Here is a 17,172-nt window from a genome sequence, read left to right on the forward strand (position 1 = left end):
GGGGGGGGGGGAATTCAGCTGGGGAGCTAAGCCTTGTAAAAGCGCGGGGGTCCCCTGTTGTCAGTAACCCACCCTCCTCAACTGGTTTTTAATTCAACAAACATTAAGATGAAATGCCCATTAGGTGCAGGGCACTGAGCCAAGGGCTGGGTCTACAAAGAGAAAAACAAAACGTCCCTCCATTGGCTCACAAACTCCAGGGGGGACAACGTGAAATAATTAAGAAATTCAAGGTTATTTGAGGAGAGAGAATAATAACGATTGGTCAAGGAGCAAGGCTAGCCCTTAAAGGACGTGCAAAGGTGGAAGTGAGAAGGGAGCACTCTGCAGGCATGGGGGATGACTTATGGAAATACAGAGGGGGAAGATAGAACGCTGAGTTTGGAGAACAGCTGGTCTCTCAGTGTGACTGATGTGTAAGGGAAGTGAAAAAGGAGGCTGGAAAGGTAGATGGGAGCCCTTTTATAGCAGGCCTTAAAAGCTCACATTCTACTGAGCGAGGCAAAGTGTAAATAAGTAGATACAGACAAGATACATAAGGAGAAATGCCAGGTTCTCTCAGAGGTAAGACATTAGCAGATGGCGTGGGAACGGCGGGGGGAGGGGTGTCAAGAGAGGCTTCCTGCAAAAACTAAGGTCTAAACTGAGTCTTGAAGCCTCCCTGACTAATTTAGGTCACTCCTTTGCAATTCTGGAAAACCAGTGATGTTTAATTTAGAGTGAGAAGTTGCTCAGTTCTTTCAGTCATGGCCCCATTTGGGGTTTTCTTGGCAAAGATAGTGGAGAACTTTGCCACTTCCTTCTCCACATCATTTTGCAGATGAGGAAACTGCAGTCTACAGGGGTAAGTGACTTGCCCAGGGTCCTACAGCTAGTAAGGCTGGATCTGAACTCAGGTTTTCCTGAGGAAGAGCCAGGAGGCCTGAGACCCAGAGGACTGGGGTTCAAATTCTGCCAATGTGATCCTGGGGGCAAATTATTTCATCTCTCATTTCCTCATCCATAAGAAAAGGGTTTGGGTGTACAATTAAACTTTTCACATTACAGCAGTTTGCACCTACTGCAATATGGAAAATCCTTGTAAAATGTTGTCACTCCAAAGCAGAGAAGGTCTAAATTATTATGGTATTAAATGATAAAGTATGTTGATATTATATGCCATACATATATTTCATGTATTTCTGAATTTCTAGACCTTTCCTGTGTTGTTTGCTGGCATTTTGAGTGTTATCTGCGGCTTCTGCAAAATTCCCATTTAATTTTTTATGCCAACCCTGATATTTTGAAACTGAGATGAGGAAAGTCATGATATGGAAGGAGTAATTACAATCCTTAAGGATCCTTCCAGCTCTAAGTCTTTACTTCTATTGAAATTATTTGCCATACATTATACCCTAGTTAACATTTCATACCTCTAGTTATTTCCATATGTGTCCCCTCTGCTAGACTATAAGCTTTTTGCAGACAGGGGCTATATTTCATGGTCCTTTTTACTTCCTATGCTACCTACTACAGGGTTAAATACATAATAAGCGTTTAATTAAAAGTTACGACTTGATTAAATTGTGTCGGCAGGCTGTCTGGTTCTGGGAGGCCTCAGAGTGAGAAGGGGAAAGCATTTATGCTAATAGGACAGAATTTCTAGTTTAATTTAATTGAGAATCTCTGAACTTCAATTTCCTCATCTGTAAAATGGGCGGCCTACCTCCCTCATAAGTTTGTTGTTAAGAATGTGATGTGCAAATTTTTAAAAAATATATAAATATGAATTAAATACCAGAGACTCCAAATGGGATACTGCCCTCAGGGAGCTTACAGTCTATTGGAGGGAGAAAAAATATATACACACATAACTGCAATACAGCATAAAAGTATATATTTCAGTGGTTCCAATATCTCCTTGACACAGATTAAAAGTCATTTATGCCTTTTCACTATGGGCCATCGTTGTCCATGGCTTGTTTTAAACTTGTCATTGGTGCTTCTAGTTCTATCTCATAGATTTTAATGAAGAATTCAAGCTTTCTGTCTGTTATGTTCCTTGCTTATTTTATGAATGACCCATTTCTTACAGATGATTGTTAATGATATACTAGAGTATGTATAAATTCATTATGTGCCTCCCCATTGACCTTCAGGTCACCTAAAATTTTTATTATTCCATTATTATATTTTAAGGGCAGTTAAATAACATAGCGAATAGAGAGCCAGGCCTGGGATTAGAAAGACCTGAAGTCAGATATGGCTTCAGACTCTTAACAACTTTGTGATTCTGGGCAAATCACTTAACTTCTTACCTCAATTTCCTCATCTGTAAAATGAGCTTGAGAAGGAAATGGCAAATCATTCTAGCATTTTTGCCAAAAAAAAAAAAAATCCCAGGAATTGGTCGTGAATGAACTACATTCATTGTATTTCATGATTCAAAACCATACAGCCTCATTAGAAGAATACTGGTGATTGAAAAAAACAAAAACAAAAACAGACTGCTATGGCTGTGCAAGATTGTACCCATTAATCATGTTCTTCAGCTTTCTTGATGTGATCCATCTTTCTTTCATCTTCCAATACAATCCTGTGCCCACTTCACTGTTTATAATACTATTATATAAATAATTGTATGGGCTGCATGTCTAACTACATATCGGGATCTGGTCAGCATGCACATTTCATCCAGTTTGATTTCCAGTGGGATTGGTCAGGGCCAATTGGCTTCTTCTGGATGACCTTTGTTTTTCTTGTGGGAAAATGCATGAGAACTAAAACATGGTCTGAAAATTCCAAGGGACAGATTTATATTCTTTTTTTCTAAGTTCATGCTCGAAATCACTTAGTTTTCCTCTTTTTTGGGCTCAGGTTAAGTGGTGCTTCACCTTTCCTTGGGGACACAAAGCAGGAAACACTGGCAAACATCACAGCAGTGAGCTATGATTTTGATGAGGAATTCTTCAGCCAGACCAGTGAATTAGCTAAAGACTTCATTCGGAAGCTCCTGGTTAAAGAAACAAGGTGAGATTTTAAAAGAATTTTTCAGGCAGTAACTTCCCCCCTCCCCCCACTCCTTTTTGTTGAACCTACTCTGCCTATCTCTGAAGGAGTGTTGATTTATATGTCACCTGCATGGGACCCACTGAGAAGACAGGTCTGTCATCATGAGCATTTTGCTGTTTTGGCAGGTGTTGGAAAATGTGTACAAGGCTGAGACTTGTCATTCAGCCTGTTTACTCAGAGCTTTTTGGGGTTGTTCTTCTCATACTGAAATGTACATAATTGCATATGGGTTTTGGAAGCCAGCCTGAATTTTTCTAATGCTCTTTGGTCTTGAATATATTTTGCAATCTCTCTCAAGATGTGTTTGGGGTTTGAACAATTTAAGATCAAGTGCCTATATTTTCAACCAGCAAATTTAGGAAAGGGAGGGCAGGGCTGGATGCTGAAGGGTTAGAGCCCAGGTGCAGACAGGGTGGGAAAAGGGGGAGAGACCCTTCACTGCTCACCCCGCCAGTCCCCAAGCTCCATCTTTGTTGGTCGGGGAGTGGATGGGAGACTTCTGACTGAGGAGAGCCAGTGCTTAAGTTTTCCTGTTCCAATTTTCTAGTCCCCGCATCTGAACTTCTAGAGAGTGCCAGCTTTTCCCCAGCCAGAGTGGATAATCTGTAGCTAACCAGTCAGCATCTCAGTTTGCCTGATGTGTATCTGGCCACTGGACCCAGCTAGCTCTGGGGAGAGCAGTAAGACAGGTGAACCTGCCCAACCCTTCCTCCCTTAAAGCCAACTCACTTGCAAATCATGGTATCACCTTCCTGATGTCATGGTCCCCAAGGACAAACAACATCAACATTTACAGAATGCATTACAGATGTCATTACCTCATTTGTTCTAAGCATGATATATCATTCGCAAACTGCCACACAACTAGCATAGTTTGATGGCACATAGCACACAGAAATTCAGCTGAACTTCATGGTTTGTCCATAGCATTAGTCAGGAGTGTGTTGGAGCCAGCTGAAACTGGATCAAGAGCCAATTGTTAAATTTCCAGCATGAGCACTTGCACCTTGGAATCAGCAAAAGCTACAAATTAGGGCTTGATTAATTGTTTGCTTGTTTTTTGATAGTCTAGACTTAAAGGAAGTTTGGAGAAGTATGGATAATGCTGTTTGAATTTTAAAATGTTGTTACTTTCTCCTTTAAGAGCCAATTGTTAAACTTTTTTTTTTTTGAGGCACTTAGCATGAAATGACTTGCCCAGTGTCTCAAAACTAGTGTCTGAGGTCAGATTTGAACTTAAGTCCTGAACTTAAGTCTTCCTGACTCCAGGCTTGGTGCTCTACTTCACTGCCCCAAATGTACCAATTCCCTTGTCTAGCTCTTAACTGCCTCTTTTCAGCTTCTACCCATTTTCCCTGGTACTATTCTTTTAAACCAAAGCAGGACAAGTCTAATTGATCTTACATATAATAACCTTGCAAATGAATCAATTAGCCCATCCCTAAGTTTTTTCTTCTAGGTTAAACTTCCCTGATTCCCCTGTCACCTATGGACTCAGGCCTTTTCTTTAGTTTGATTAGAAAATCATAGAGTAAGTGACTAATACATTAGGGGGGAAATGTCCAGGGACGGATGTTTGGCCTGGGAAGTCACAAGGAGCATTAATCTAATGTGTTTCCATTCCAGAAGTAATAATAAAATTCTTTTTTTTTTCTTTCTTTCTTTCTTTTTTTTTTTTTTTGACAGTTCTTAGAACAGGAAATGAAAATCAGGATAGCTAACTTTCTTGGAAGCAAAGTAGGAGATAGTCTGTATGAAAAAGTATGGTTCTAGGGAATTCAAAGCCAAGTGTTTTAGCTTCTCCCAGACACAGTCTCTGGAGTCTGGTTGGGGCAAAAAACAGTAGCAGCAGTCCCAGGACAAGTCACAAGATCTTAGTTTCTTCATCTTAGAATAAGACTGTTGGTCCAAATGATCCCTAATTTCCCTTTGAGCTCTAAATTCCATTATCCATGGAACAAAAATCAAAGGAATATGGAAAAGCCCTTGACTTTTGGGAGAGCTTCGGAAAAAGAACCAAATTTTGTATTTATGACCTGTCCAATGGATGGGAGCTAAGGACTGTGAACTAAATAAACCTCTTCTACTATGAGACCATATTGGGGAATTTAATTAGGAACACTTTAATAACTGAGTGCTTTTATCTATGTGCTTTTCCCCAGGAGTACATGGCATACTCAGAGCTCCTAAAGGTTTTTATCCTGCATTATGTTCTCCAATGTTTTGATTATCAGGGCTCCAGTTGACTGAGTTCAAATTTGCCCTCAGACATTTAGTAGCTGTGTGAGCCTGGCCAAGTCACTTAACCTTTGTTTACCTTCATCCTCTGGAGAAGGAAATAGTGAACGATTCCAGTATCCTTGCTGAGAAAATTCCCTGGATAGCATTGGTGGGTGGTGGTCCGTGGGGTCAGGAAGAGTGGACACAACTCCATGACTAAACAACAACAGCAGTTGGAAGGGGAAAGTTTTAATTCTTATAAACACTGGGAGAGGAGCTTGTTGCAAGCAGATACTGTCCTCATGCAATTTTTTCTGTCTCTTCTTCAGAAAACGACTCACAATCCAAGAAGCGCTCACTCATCCCTGGATCACGGTAAGAACAGATGTGTTGCATAAATGCAGGTGATGCTTTTTTTTTTCAGTGCCTAAACTTGAACTCATCTTGCTCAGTTATCAGAATCATAATATGGCCCAAGATTAAGAGATACCCTTTCCCCCACTCAGCATCCATTACTTATTCAGCTAGCACACTGTCCAACGCAAAACTTATCTTGTTACACTCAACCCCAGTGAGTGTTAGATGCCGGCTAACCAAACTGCCATGATTTATTTGAATGAGCTGATGCTAATTTAAACTGCTTTGCTGATTCATTGAAGGTTTTGAACCTTATTTGGAGAAAAAAAGAACAAAACAAATGCAAATGGGAACCTCTTCATTTAGGCCCACTTCATAGGGAGTTCATGGACAGGAAGAGCTTAGGGTCACCTATGTTCCATAATCATCCTAATGTCAGCTCCAGTTTTTTTTTTTTTAAGAAATGATCTACATTTCATACTTTGTCATAGTATAACATATTCAAAACTAGCAAGATACTTCTTTTCCTTTTCCTCCTTCTTCCTGCCCCAACCTGGCTGTTCTGGCCTCCTTCAGGTAGTGAGAGGAATGTACTTGTACGTAGATGAGAAAAGACCCTGGGAAACAGTGTTTCTGGATTGAAGACCGAAGGAGGAAACTTGGGTAGACCTTGGCCATGGCAGAAACAACTCAGCTTATTGTGGTTCCTTTCTCTCCTTCCCCTTTCTTATTCTGCGCGCACCCCCTTTCTCCCAAAGATGCCAGCCCTTTGTGTAAAGGGAATTTCTGCCTATTACCTTTGTGGTTACCCTTGCAACCACTCTTTGTTCAGAGAACTGCACCTATCCAAGTAGAAAGAGAAATAAGTCCCAGAGGGTTGGGAGAGTTCATGAGTGCTTCTTATCTTTGGTAGATTAAGTATGGATTTCTAGCAAGTCACTCACCTCTATAGAATTCATTTTCCTCATCTGTAAAATGAGTCTGTCTCCAAGCTCCCTTGTAGCTGTAAAATTCTATGACTCTGTGATTAAGGATTATGCTGAAATCTAGCAATAGTAGTAAAATCCTGGAGGCCATTCTAGTAAGGACTAGTCAGTTCTCCTGTCCAAAGCCTTCCCAGCCTCATATCTGCATCTCTAGAAGTCATCTAGGCTTGTTCTTATGGTCTAAAACAGAATGAAAATATGGCCCAGAGTATGGACATCTCAGTACTCAAGATGGCAGGTCAGATCAAAATTCTAAGTTTCTCCGGGCCTCAGTGTAGTGACGCACTGTGAATTTCCAGGTTATATCTTGTCTTCCTCTTTCATTTTGCACTTGCTGTGAGAGCTGTCCCTTAAAGCTTAGATATCAGAGAGGAAGGTGGAGGGACATAGTGATGGAAAGAGGATCAGTCTTGGAACTTTTCTTAAAATGCATGAAGACCTTCCTTAGGACTTGGTCTAAGGGACTAAGAGGATTGATATAATTTCCTCAGATTGCACTGACCTGCATTTGAAATCTTTTCCTCCCAGAAAGCTCAGTCAAAACTTGTACTTTATTGGCAGGTCCTTCAGTTCTCCAGGATCACCTCCACATGTCACTGAAATACTGGAGTGTAACTATTGTTGTTGTTGCTGAGTTGTTTCAGTCATGTCCAGTTCTTTGTGACCCCATTTGGGGTTTTTGTAGCAAAAATACTAGAGTAACTTGCCATTTCCTTCTCTGGCTCATTGTGCGGATTGGGAAACTGAGGCATACAGGGTTAAGTGACTTGCCCAGAGTCTCATGGCTGGTATGTATCTGAGATTTGAACACCAGAAGACAAGTCTTTCTGACTTCAGGCCTAACCCTCTATCCAGAGCACCAACAAGATGCCTCTGGAGTATGACTAGTAATCCAGGGCAGTGTATGCACTAAATGGGTTTAAAAAAAAAAAACTACCAGTAAATGTTATGAAAATTTTCAGGAGAGAGATCAGTATGGAACTAGAATCATCAGGGAAAGCTTAACAGAAGAGGTAGTTTGGGGGCTGGTCCCCATAAGATAAAGTCAGATTTTGAAAAGTTAAGGAGAAATAAAGCATTCAAAGCAGGGCAGAGGTGGGAATTGTTTTGAGATGGTCACTTTTCCTATCTAGCAGATTGCCTTGTTTTTGGTGCATGGAGGTACAATGTGCCATCCCCCTAGGCATTCTTCTGGTCCACTCCAAATCTGATCATTCGTTTTATGATTCAGTTCAATCAACATTTATTAAATGCCTGCTTAAGTACAAATCTGAGACGCAAGGTATTAGAGTGGATAGAGAATCTGTCCCCAAACTAGAAACACCTGGATTCAAGTCCTAACATTGATACCTTTTAATGTTTGGGCAAAACTCTTAAGAATATACATTTCATAAGTCATTTCATAAATTTCAGAGGAAGTGCCCACCTGTATGGATTACATTAGCACATCAGCCTGTGCTAATGTAATCACTGGTCCAGTCTTTATCCCTTAAGAGAGAAAATAAAGCAAAACAGCCGCTGCCCTCAGAATTTACATTCTACATTCTGTACATACATTTACATTCTGTACATACATTTACATTCTGTGTTTGCCCCAGCCCTATATTGGTTGTTGCCTTCTAACTGCAGGCTGCTTGCTTGTGTGTGAGCCTCTCGGGATAGAGTTTGCCCGTCTTTGCATGACCATAAGAACTGACCAGCCCTAGGACCACATGTGAAACCATAGCAGTGGCTCCCTTTTGTGGAACGTGGGAAGGACCCTGTTTACGCTGGGAGGAGACTTTACCTCCCCTAAGTCGCCCTCCCAATACCCCCCCTCAGTCACGCCCTACTCCTTTCCATTTGGTCTTGGGGAATGCTGGGTGCTTCCCCCTCTGTGCTTTCCCAGAGTCTGCTGCATGTAGGAAATGCTGAAGAACGTGCCTCTGTGGTCTGCCTTGTGCCAGGGGCCCAATTAATGCTCTGGTTCTCTGTCCAAACGCTCGCCAGATGAAAGCAGAGCCCAGAGCCCCCGAGCACAGGAAGACGGAGCTCCCCCAGGTGAAGACAAAGCGTTTGAGAGAGTACACCATCAAGTGCCACTCCAGCATGCCCCGCAACAACACCTACGTCAATTTTGAGCGGTTCTCCCGCGTGATGGAAGATGTGGCGGAGGCCGAGCGCAGCTGCAGCCACCTGGCGGCCACACATGACTCTCTCCAGGATGACGTGGAGGCCCTGGTGTCCATCTGCAACGAGAAGGGGGCCTGGTACCGAGAGGAGAGCGAGAGGACTCGCTACAGCCTTTCCCAGCTCAAGTATGAATACCGCAAGGTGGAGGCCATGAAGAAGGCCCTCCGAGAAGACGTCCAGACAGTGGGCTCCGAGCTGGGCGGTGTTGCAGGAAAATATGCTCAGCTCAGGACGCAGTATGACTCTCTGAGGAAGGAACTTTCTGAGGACCTGAGGTGGATCCAAGACCTCACGAACGAGTTCCAGCGGGAGCATGGCGGCGGAGGCAGATTTGGCCCCATTTTCAGCAGAGATGTGAATGAGTCACTAATGGAACTGATAAATAGGTCTTGCAGTGAAGACTTCCTTGCAGGTTTGAAGCTCAGGGTTACAGAATCCAGCCAGTAATGGGGCCTAATTGGTCTGCCAAAGCACGTTCTCCATTGTCTCACTGCCGGGATCCTCACTGTGGCAGGAAGAAATTGTTCCAGCCGGTTTTCCATACTCTCCTCGCCTCCCACTCGCCCAATCCCCTTCAGACTGGCTGCCTCATCCTAGCATTGAATCAGAAATTGCCGGCAATAATTAGTGATGCAAATTATGTTCCCTCTCCCCCATCCCAGCACAGTACAGCCCATCTCCCACTCCTTTTCAGCGTGCACTTGGAGTACAACGTTTCACTAGGGCCCTGGGGAGGCAGTCACCTGGCAGAGTGGACTTCCCTTATTGCAAAGCCATGAAGGATGACATGCCCTTGGCCCCGTTACATTTACCACCTCCTCATCTTGTAGTCTCTAGATGTTAGTCTGTGTTGACAACACATGTGGGGTACGTGGTACTTCCTCTCTGGGGGAGCTCAATACGAAGGAGGCTGGAGAAGAATGCAGCCCTAACTGCAGAACCCCCTTTTGGAACTTCCCTCGGTTCTCCCAAGAACCCCATGAAGTAGGAAGAGGAGTAGCTATTGTTATGTCTTTGTGACAAGGCTCTGAAGCCCTAGCATCCTAAAAATCAATCAGTGAACAAACATTTATTAAGCACTTACTGGGTACCCAGCACTGTACTGGGAGATGGGGGCAGGATGGGGATGTGGAAAATAGGAGAGTGCAAAAAAAGGCAAAAAGCAGTCTATTTCCTTAATGAGTTTGTATATTCTAATATACTAATATTATCTTTTAATATAATATTCTAATAAGGAGCTTGTAAATTTTAATGGGGGAAAGTAAGATTTATTTAAATAGATTATTAAGTCAGTCAACAGAGATTTTTTAAGTGCCAGGCACTATACTAGGTTGGAGGAGAAAGGGGAATGCAAAGAAGGGCAAAGAACAATCTGTCCTCAAGACAGAGTCCTTTTTTTCCAATAGGAGAGGTAACACTCATTGAAATAGATGCATAGAATCTATAAGTCAATAAACATTTATTAAGTACTTACTGTGTACCAAGAATCTTACTAAGTTGGAGAGGAAGGAAAAGTAATACAAAGAAAGGCAAAATTGGGGAGGTAACATTCATTTAAATAGATGCCTAAAAACAATAAACCATTAGTTAACAGACTCACTACCTAAGGACTAAGGATACCAAAAGAAAGGTGGGGGGAGTCTCCTAAGTAGCATATAGGCATAATATTGGCAGGTATCTTCCCAGAGGAATTTGAATGTTTTGAAAAATTCATCATCCATTTAGGATCCTGCCCAAGAACTGTTTGTGCCAAATTCACTGCCACCATTATATGCTGAAAGCAACATGATAAGTCAATATGCATTTATTAAGCACTTACTGTGTGCCAGGCACTGTATTACAGTCTAGAAATAGAAAGTAAGACAAAATAGTAGTCCCCTTGCTCAAAGAACTCACATTCTAATGGAGGACACATAAGTATACATATGAGACATATATAGGGATAGAATTGGGGGAACCTTAGAAGACATTGGGTGGGACCAGAACCACAAAAGACTTCTTGCAGAGGGTAGGCATTTAGCGAAATCCAGGAAGTGGGACTCCAGGAAGCCAGGAGGTGGACTCAAGGAGGGAGTACTTCTCAAGCATGGGGGGAAGCTCTAAAAAGGCCTGGGGACAGGAGATGGAGTATCTTATGGAGGAACTAGCCAGAGGGTTGGGATGTTGATGGATTGTAGAGTTCAAGGAGAGGAACAAAGTGTGGTCAGTAAGATGAGGTTAGGAAGGAAATGGTTCATTAAGTAACATTTGGCTCCTATCTTTTCCTTGAGTTATTCATAGCCCCAAAGTTCACCTGAGGACCAGAACTAAGAAGTTTAAGGTCTCCTCTCCTTTCTCTTAGACTTATTTTTTTTTTTAAAATCAAGCCAATCAGGGTTAAATGACTTGCTGTGGGCCACATAGTAAGTGTTAAGCATCTGAGGCTGCATTTGAACTCAGATCATCCTGATTCCAGAGCTGGAGCCAGCTTGCTGTCCCCTCTCCTTGATCATAGGTACTTGCCATTCTTTCTGATTTGACAATTTCACATAGAGAGTTTTGTGGTTCACAACTCTGGAAACCTTAGGACTTGTTCTTTCTGATATGACAATTTCACATAGAGTTTTGTGGTTCACAGCTCTAGAAACCTTAGGATTTGTCATTCTTTCTGATATGACAATTTCACATAGAGTTTTGTGGTTCACAACTCTGGAAACCTTAGACTTGTCGTTCTTTCTGATATGACAATTTCACATAGAGTTTTGTGGTTCACAGCTCTAGAAACCTAGGACTTGTCATTCTTTCTGGTATGACAATTTCACATAGAGTTTTGTGGTCCACAGCTCTAGAAACCTTAGGAATCATTGTAATGAGTGGCACCTTGAGATAGTGTATTAAACTGAGGCTAGAGGGAGATAAATCCAGCGTCAGGAGAGCAGGGTTCAATTCTAACCCTAAGCAAATCGCTTCAGTTCTTTCCAGGATTTTCATCTGTAAATGGAACAATAATATTTTCAGTACCTACTTCACAGGTGTGTTTATGAGGAAAGTGTTTTGTAAAATTTAAGGTTCAATATAACTACTTGATAACTATTTAAATGTGAGAGCTATTGTGACTTTTGCCTTCATGATCTGATATAATGACCAGAGCAGCTGGAAGTCTGATGCCCTTATGTTCCAGACAGAGTGAATTGTTAATTAGGTACCTAATATATGCAAGGCACTTTGTAGCATAAATTACTGAGAAAAGAAGACTTGCACATGGGAACACTGACGTCAGTTCAAGGCAGCAGCTAAATGACAAGAGCCAAATGAGTCAGACAATCAGTGCTAGAATAGGATTAATTCAGCCAACAGAATTTTAATCCTGCTAAATCCAGTGTAACTAACAGCAAAACATAATAATAATAAAAAAATAAAATCTAATAAGAACCAGAATCTTGAACTTGAAAGAGACTTATAGAAGTTATAGAGTCCTACCTGTGCTACATAGGAATCACCTCTGGACCATTCCCAGTGGTCATCCAGTCATTGTTTTAAGACATCACATAACAGGGAACCTGCTACTTCCTGAAACCACCAATTCTGTTTTTGGATGGTACTCATTATTAGGAAGATTTTTCTTACACAAGCTTGAACCTGTCCCTATAAAACCTCTCACTATCTCTCTAGACTTGCCCTCTGGGGCCAAGTAGAAAAGAATCTACAGTACTTAGTACTCTTATATGTCACAGCTCTTCAAATACTTGTCAGATAACAATAATAATTATGATATCTGATGTATATATGACATATTAAGGTTTGCAAAATGCTTTGCAGATTCAGGGTTTAAGACTAAATTAAGACACACCTGTGCTATTGCATTTGATCTTCACACCATCCCTGTGAATTCTGTTCTTCCCTTTCCCCCCTAAACCCTCCCCCAAGTCTTTTTTTCTCCAAACTACACATTCCTTTTTTTTTCCTTCAATCCTTATATGGCATGGTGTTGAGAACTTCATTCTCCTGGATGCTGTTCTCTAATGGCTTTCAGTTAATCAGTTCCCTTCCTAAAACATGGTGCCAGAATTGGTCATAACATTCTAGGTATGATTTGACTAGAGTGCAGCACAATTTTGTTGTTCAGTCATGACTCCATTTAGGATATTCTTAGAAAAGATATTGAAAATGGTTTGCCATTTCCTCCTCCAGCTCATTTTACAAATGGGAAAACTGAGTCAAACAGGGTTAGGTGACTTGCCAAAGGTCATACAATTAGTAAGTGTCTAAGGTCATATTTAAACTCACAAAAGATAGTCTCTCCATTCTAGATACTTTACCTCAAAATTCATAATTAAGAGTCCTGATTTGGAGACAAAAAAGATCAGACCTCTGAAAGTTACCACTTGGGTAACCATGGAAAAGTAACTTTACATTGAACCACAGCAGCCTCATTTGGCAAATGGGGATAATACTGGTCACAACCTTAGCTCATAGGATTGTTGTGAGAATGAAATGAAGTCATGTATGTAAGAACTAGTTACTTACTTTCTTTCTTTCTTTCTTTCTTTTTTTTTTGGTAAGGCAGTTAGGGTTAAGTGACTTGCCTAGGATCACATAGCTAGGTAGTATTAAATGTTTGAGGCCATATTTGAACTCAAATCCTGATGCCAGGCTGGTGTTCTGTCCACTGGGTGGTCTAGCTGCCCCACAACTGGTTACTTTTTAACCTCTCATTTTAAAAGGCAGAAACCAAGGCTCAGAAAGGTAAAGTCATTTTTCTAGGGTCACACAACTGGTAAACTATTTCCTCACTCCCAGTCAGTGATATGCTAGTAAATATTTAGCAACCATCTCTGAAAAAATAAATGCCAGTAAGTAACACTTTTAAGCTTAATTTGCATTATTAATATTTTCTCCATCACTTTCTTAAGGCTACACAATTAACAAAGTAATTAATTGAACCCTTGATTTGTAATGTTTGCCGATTTTCAAGGCATAAATTCTCACACTGAAAATTTAATAGTTGGTTTTTGGGACTAGTACAAGCTGGCTTCAGCTCCCAGACCAGTGATGGATTGGGATTTTGTTTTGTTTTGTTTTAATCAATGGAACTGCCCCCTTTGTGCTCACATTAAAGCATTGATAACATCTTCACCATTTCACAAGGAATAATTTTCCTCTATATCTGATGACCACAATTATAAACAAAATAATCCTGAGCTCCATAGCACATGGGGACTAGGAGCAGAGAGTTGTCTTTTGGGTAACTCAGAGGAGATAAAATGGATTTATCCTTGACTCAATGGTTGTCAAGCAGCTTCCAACTGGGTAAGCTAAAGAAAATCTCTGCCTGAAATCTGAAGGATTCAAGAAACAGGAATGAATTGCTGGAAAGAGCTAGTTGTAACTGTTTTCTCAGGACATCTCTTAACAAGGAAGAAATGCAGCTCAGCTGAGAATGATGGAGGGTCTAGGCTAGAAAACTTTTCAGTATCCTTCAGATAGAAGAGATTATTTAGAGCTATAGTCAACTAGCTCTCAGAAGACTGCTTCCCTCTCTGAAATCACTGAGGATTTGTCACTTTCAAAAATGTTTAGGAAGAACTCATCCAAGTGGTATTTCCTGCATCAATACCCTTTGAAGAATTTTGTATTTTTTAAATTATGACTACATACTTTGCTGTATAAATTCTGATTTTCACATGGAATCTTGTGTTATGTTTTCTTAAAGATAAGCACACCTGTGAAATCCCACATCTTATCTTAGTTATGAGCTTCAGCTCTTTCTCCCTTTTCCAAGGATGTTAACAAGCTTGTGTGGTTGAGTTTTGAGTTTTCACTTTTCTCCCTGAGCTCTGCTGGAGCTCCTAATGAGTGGTGACAATGCCATATGACACAGAATTGAGTAGTGGAAGAGACAGGAAGAGATAGGAAATAATCTTTCAAATCCCAGAACTGCAGTGCATAGTGCTACACCATTTCTAAGATAGCTTTTATTCCAGGTCAAAGTTAGCATTTGGGAATTTAAAAACAAAGCTGGAAAACTGACTAGAAGAGGCTAAGAAGTCACTGATTTATATAATCTCTCTATCTTTCCCCCTCCCTCCTTCCCTCTCTCCTTCCTCCCCTTTCTGTCTCTGTCTCTCTTTGTTTCTGTTTTTCTTCCTCTACCTCTCCCTATCTCTTTTTTCCTCTTTCCCCTCTTCTTTCCCTCCCTTCCTCCATTAACCCCCTTTCCTAACTCAGCAGATATCCCTTCATTGAAAAGAATTCATCGATTCCCTGATTCCTCACTTAAGTGAAGAACTCTTAACAATGAGATCAGAATTTTTTAAAATACATTTCATGGTAGTAAGCCTGCCAGTCCTCTTCTAGAAAGGATTCATTGAAATTTTGCAGATCAACTGCAGATTTTGCTATGGGGATGTACAAAAGGAATACAGATCCTCTCAGAATGGGAGTCCAAGTTGCTGACTCTTGTTTTTCCAAAGAAAGAAGCAAAAGAAGGGTAACAGGAAGGATTTCCCCATCCCACACCATTCCCCTACCCCCATCAAAATCTCTCCCACAACCACTCCTCCTATTAATTAGAAACTTATTTGGCCTCATATGCTGCCCTAACAAGGTACAAATATCCCACAATCAGAACAAGGGACTTGGGTGAAAAAGGCAGAGGCTACCACAGATCCACTCTCTGCGCTTTTTTTTTTTTTAATATCGATAAATTTTAACTAAGTTTCCTAGCTAGTCTTTATATATCACTTTTAAGGTTTGAATTCTTCACAACATGATCTTATATGGTCCTCACATGGTTGTTGTTAAGTTGTTTCAGTCGTGTCTGACAATTTATAGCCCTTTTGGGAGTTTTCTTAGAAGAGATACTGGAGTGGTTTGTCATTTCCTTTTCCAGCTCATTTTATAGATGAGTAACTGAGACAAATAGTGCTAAGTAACGTGCTCAGGTGTTAAGTATCTGCAGTCAGATTTGAACTCAGGTTTTCCTGACACCAGCACTATCACTGTATACCACCTAAGCTGCCCATCAACTCAAAATATGGGACAAGAAATTTCCATTTCAAGAAAGCCCATATAGCAAATATTACACATTGTGTTCAGAGCTGTCTATCTTTTCTTCACTTCCTAGGAGGTTTTCTTTTGTTCTCTGTTATTTTATTTTTATTCTTTTTCTCCCTTCTCCCCCTCTCTCTCCCCCAATAAGGCTACAATTAAACATGGATTTAAGTATTATCTAAGGCAGGGTTTTAACTCACGGACTGAAGGCACTATGTGCCAGGTGCTGGGGATACAAATGCTATACCTGACGTTGCCAGACTAGGACCTTACAGGCTAAAATCGTGACTCTTCAAGGTGCTTGGAAGCCATCTAGCTCTCTTTGTGTCTGTCCTCTTTTGTTAGATGGGTGGAGGAATGGTTTTGGTTCTGTCCACAGCAAGAAATAGCAATCAATACAAGTCCTTCATTCCTTCTGGTAGGATTAGAATATTTAAAATTCCCTCAGTTCAATGAGCTTTTTTGAATGGCTGCCTTGTGCCCAGAATGTTCCAGGCTTTCTAGAGGATGATAAAAGAAGTAACAATAGCCCCTGTCCTTAAGGAGATTATTTTATTTGTCTTACCCAATCAGGTGTGAGGCCAGCCAGGGGTTTAGACGGGTTCTTTCTGAGCTCCCATAGGGTGTAAGTGGGATTCACTGGCAGATGTCTCAATTCATGAGGTACCAGAAGCAAGAGGTAGTTTATACAGAGCAAAGAAGATCAGTTAGTGGAACAATAAACAGAAAATACAAATTAAATAGAGGCCTATAAAAGAAGGGGCATTTGGGGAATAGAGGAGTAGGTGGGTAATGAATTGATAATGAAATTAAAGGCAAGCAGGAGATATAATCTATGATCGCGCAACAATTCAAAGAAACCAGGTAAAGAGCACCCTCCTTGGGCTTCAGTTTCTTCCTCTGTAAAGGGAGAATTTGGAAGTAAATAGCCTTTGGGGCTACACTAAGTTCATGATTCAATGATCCTGAGATCTGAGCTTGAGCAAAGATTATGTACATAATATATCAGTATTAAAGTGAGCACATGCCTTTTAATCTTGGTTCTAACAAATGAGCTTCAGTTGTGAGCATCTCCCAATTGCTAGTCATTCCTTCAGTTAATCAATGATAATTTTAAAAAATTTATTTAAAATTTAAGAAGAAAAAGGAAAAACATTGCCATGTGCACAGAAGAACATGAGAAGATTCAAAATATGGGACAAGAAATTTCCATTTCAAGAAAGCCTATATAGCAAATATTATACATTGTGTTCAGAGCTGTCCATCTTTTCTTCGCTTTTTAGGAGGTTTTCTTTTGTTCTGTGTTATGCACTTTTTACTTTATTCTTTTTTCCCCTTCTACACCTTCCTCTCC

General features: G+C 40.8%; 1 protein-coding gene across 2 annotated transcripts in view; it reads left to right on the top strand.

Moving 5' to 3' along the window:
- The window catches only part of DAPK2 (death associated protein kinase 2), a 172,610-nt gene that overhangs the window by 140,643 nt on the left and 14,795 nt on the right, over positions 1–17,172 (top strand). The window contains exons 8-10 of one of the 2 annotated variants that reach the window (XM_031955412.1): positions 2,857–3,009; positions 5,601–5,646; positions 8,604–10,273. In XM_031955412.1, the coding sequence (XP_031811272.1) occupies positions 2,857–3,009; positions 5,601–5,646; positions 8,604–9,233 (829 nt within the window). In that variant the 3' untranslated portion in view covers positions 9,234–10,273. Of the gene's footprint in view, positions 1–2,856; positions 3,010–5,600; positions 5,647–8,603; positions 10,274–17,172 lie in introns of those variants that run through there. The other variant, XM_031955411.1, reaches the window with a different exon arrangement.

This window comes from Sarcophilus harrisii, chromosome 2 (genome assembly GCF_902635505.1).
Source record: "Sarcophilus harrisii chromosome 2, mSarHar1.11, whole genome shotgun sequence".
NCBI classification, from domain to species: domain Eukaryota; kingdom Metazoa; phylum Chordata; class Mammalia; order Dasyuromorphia; family Dasyuridae; genus Sarcophilus; species Sarcophilus harrisii.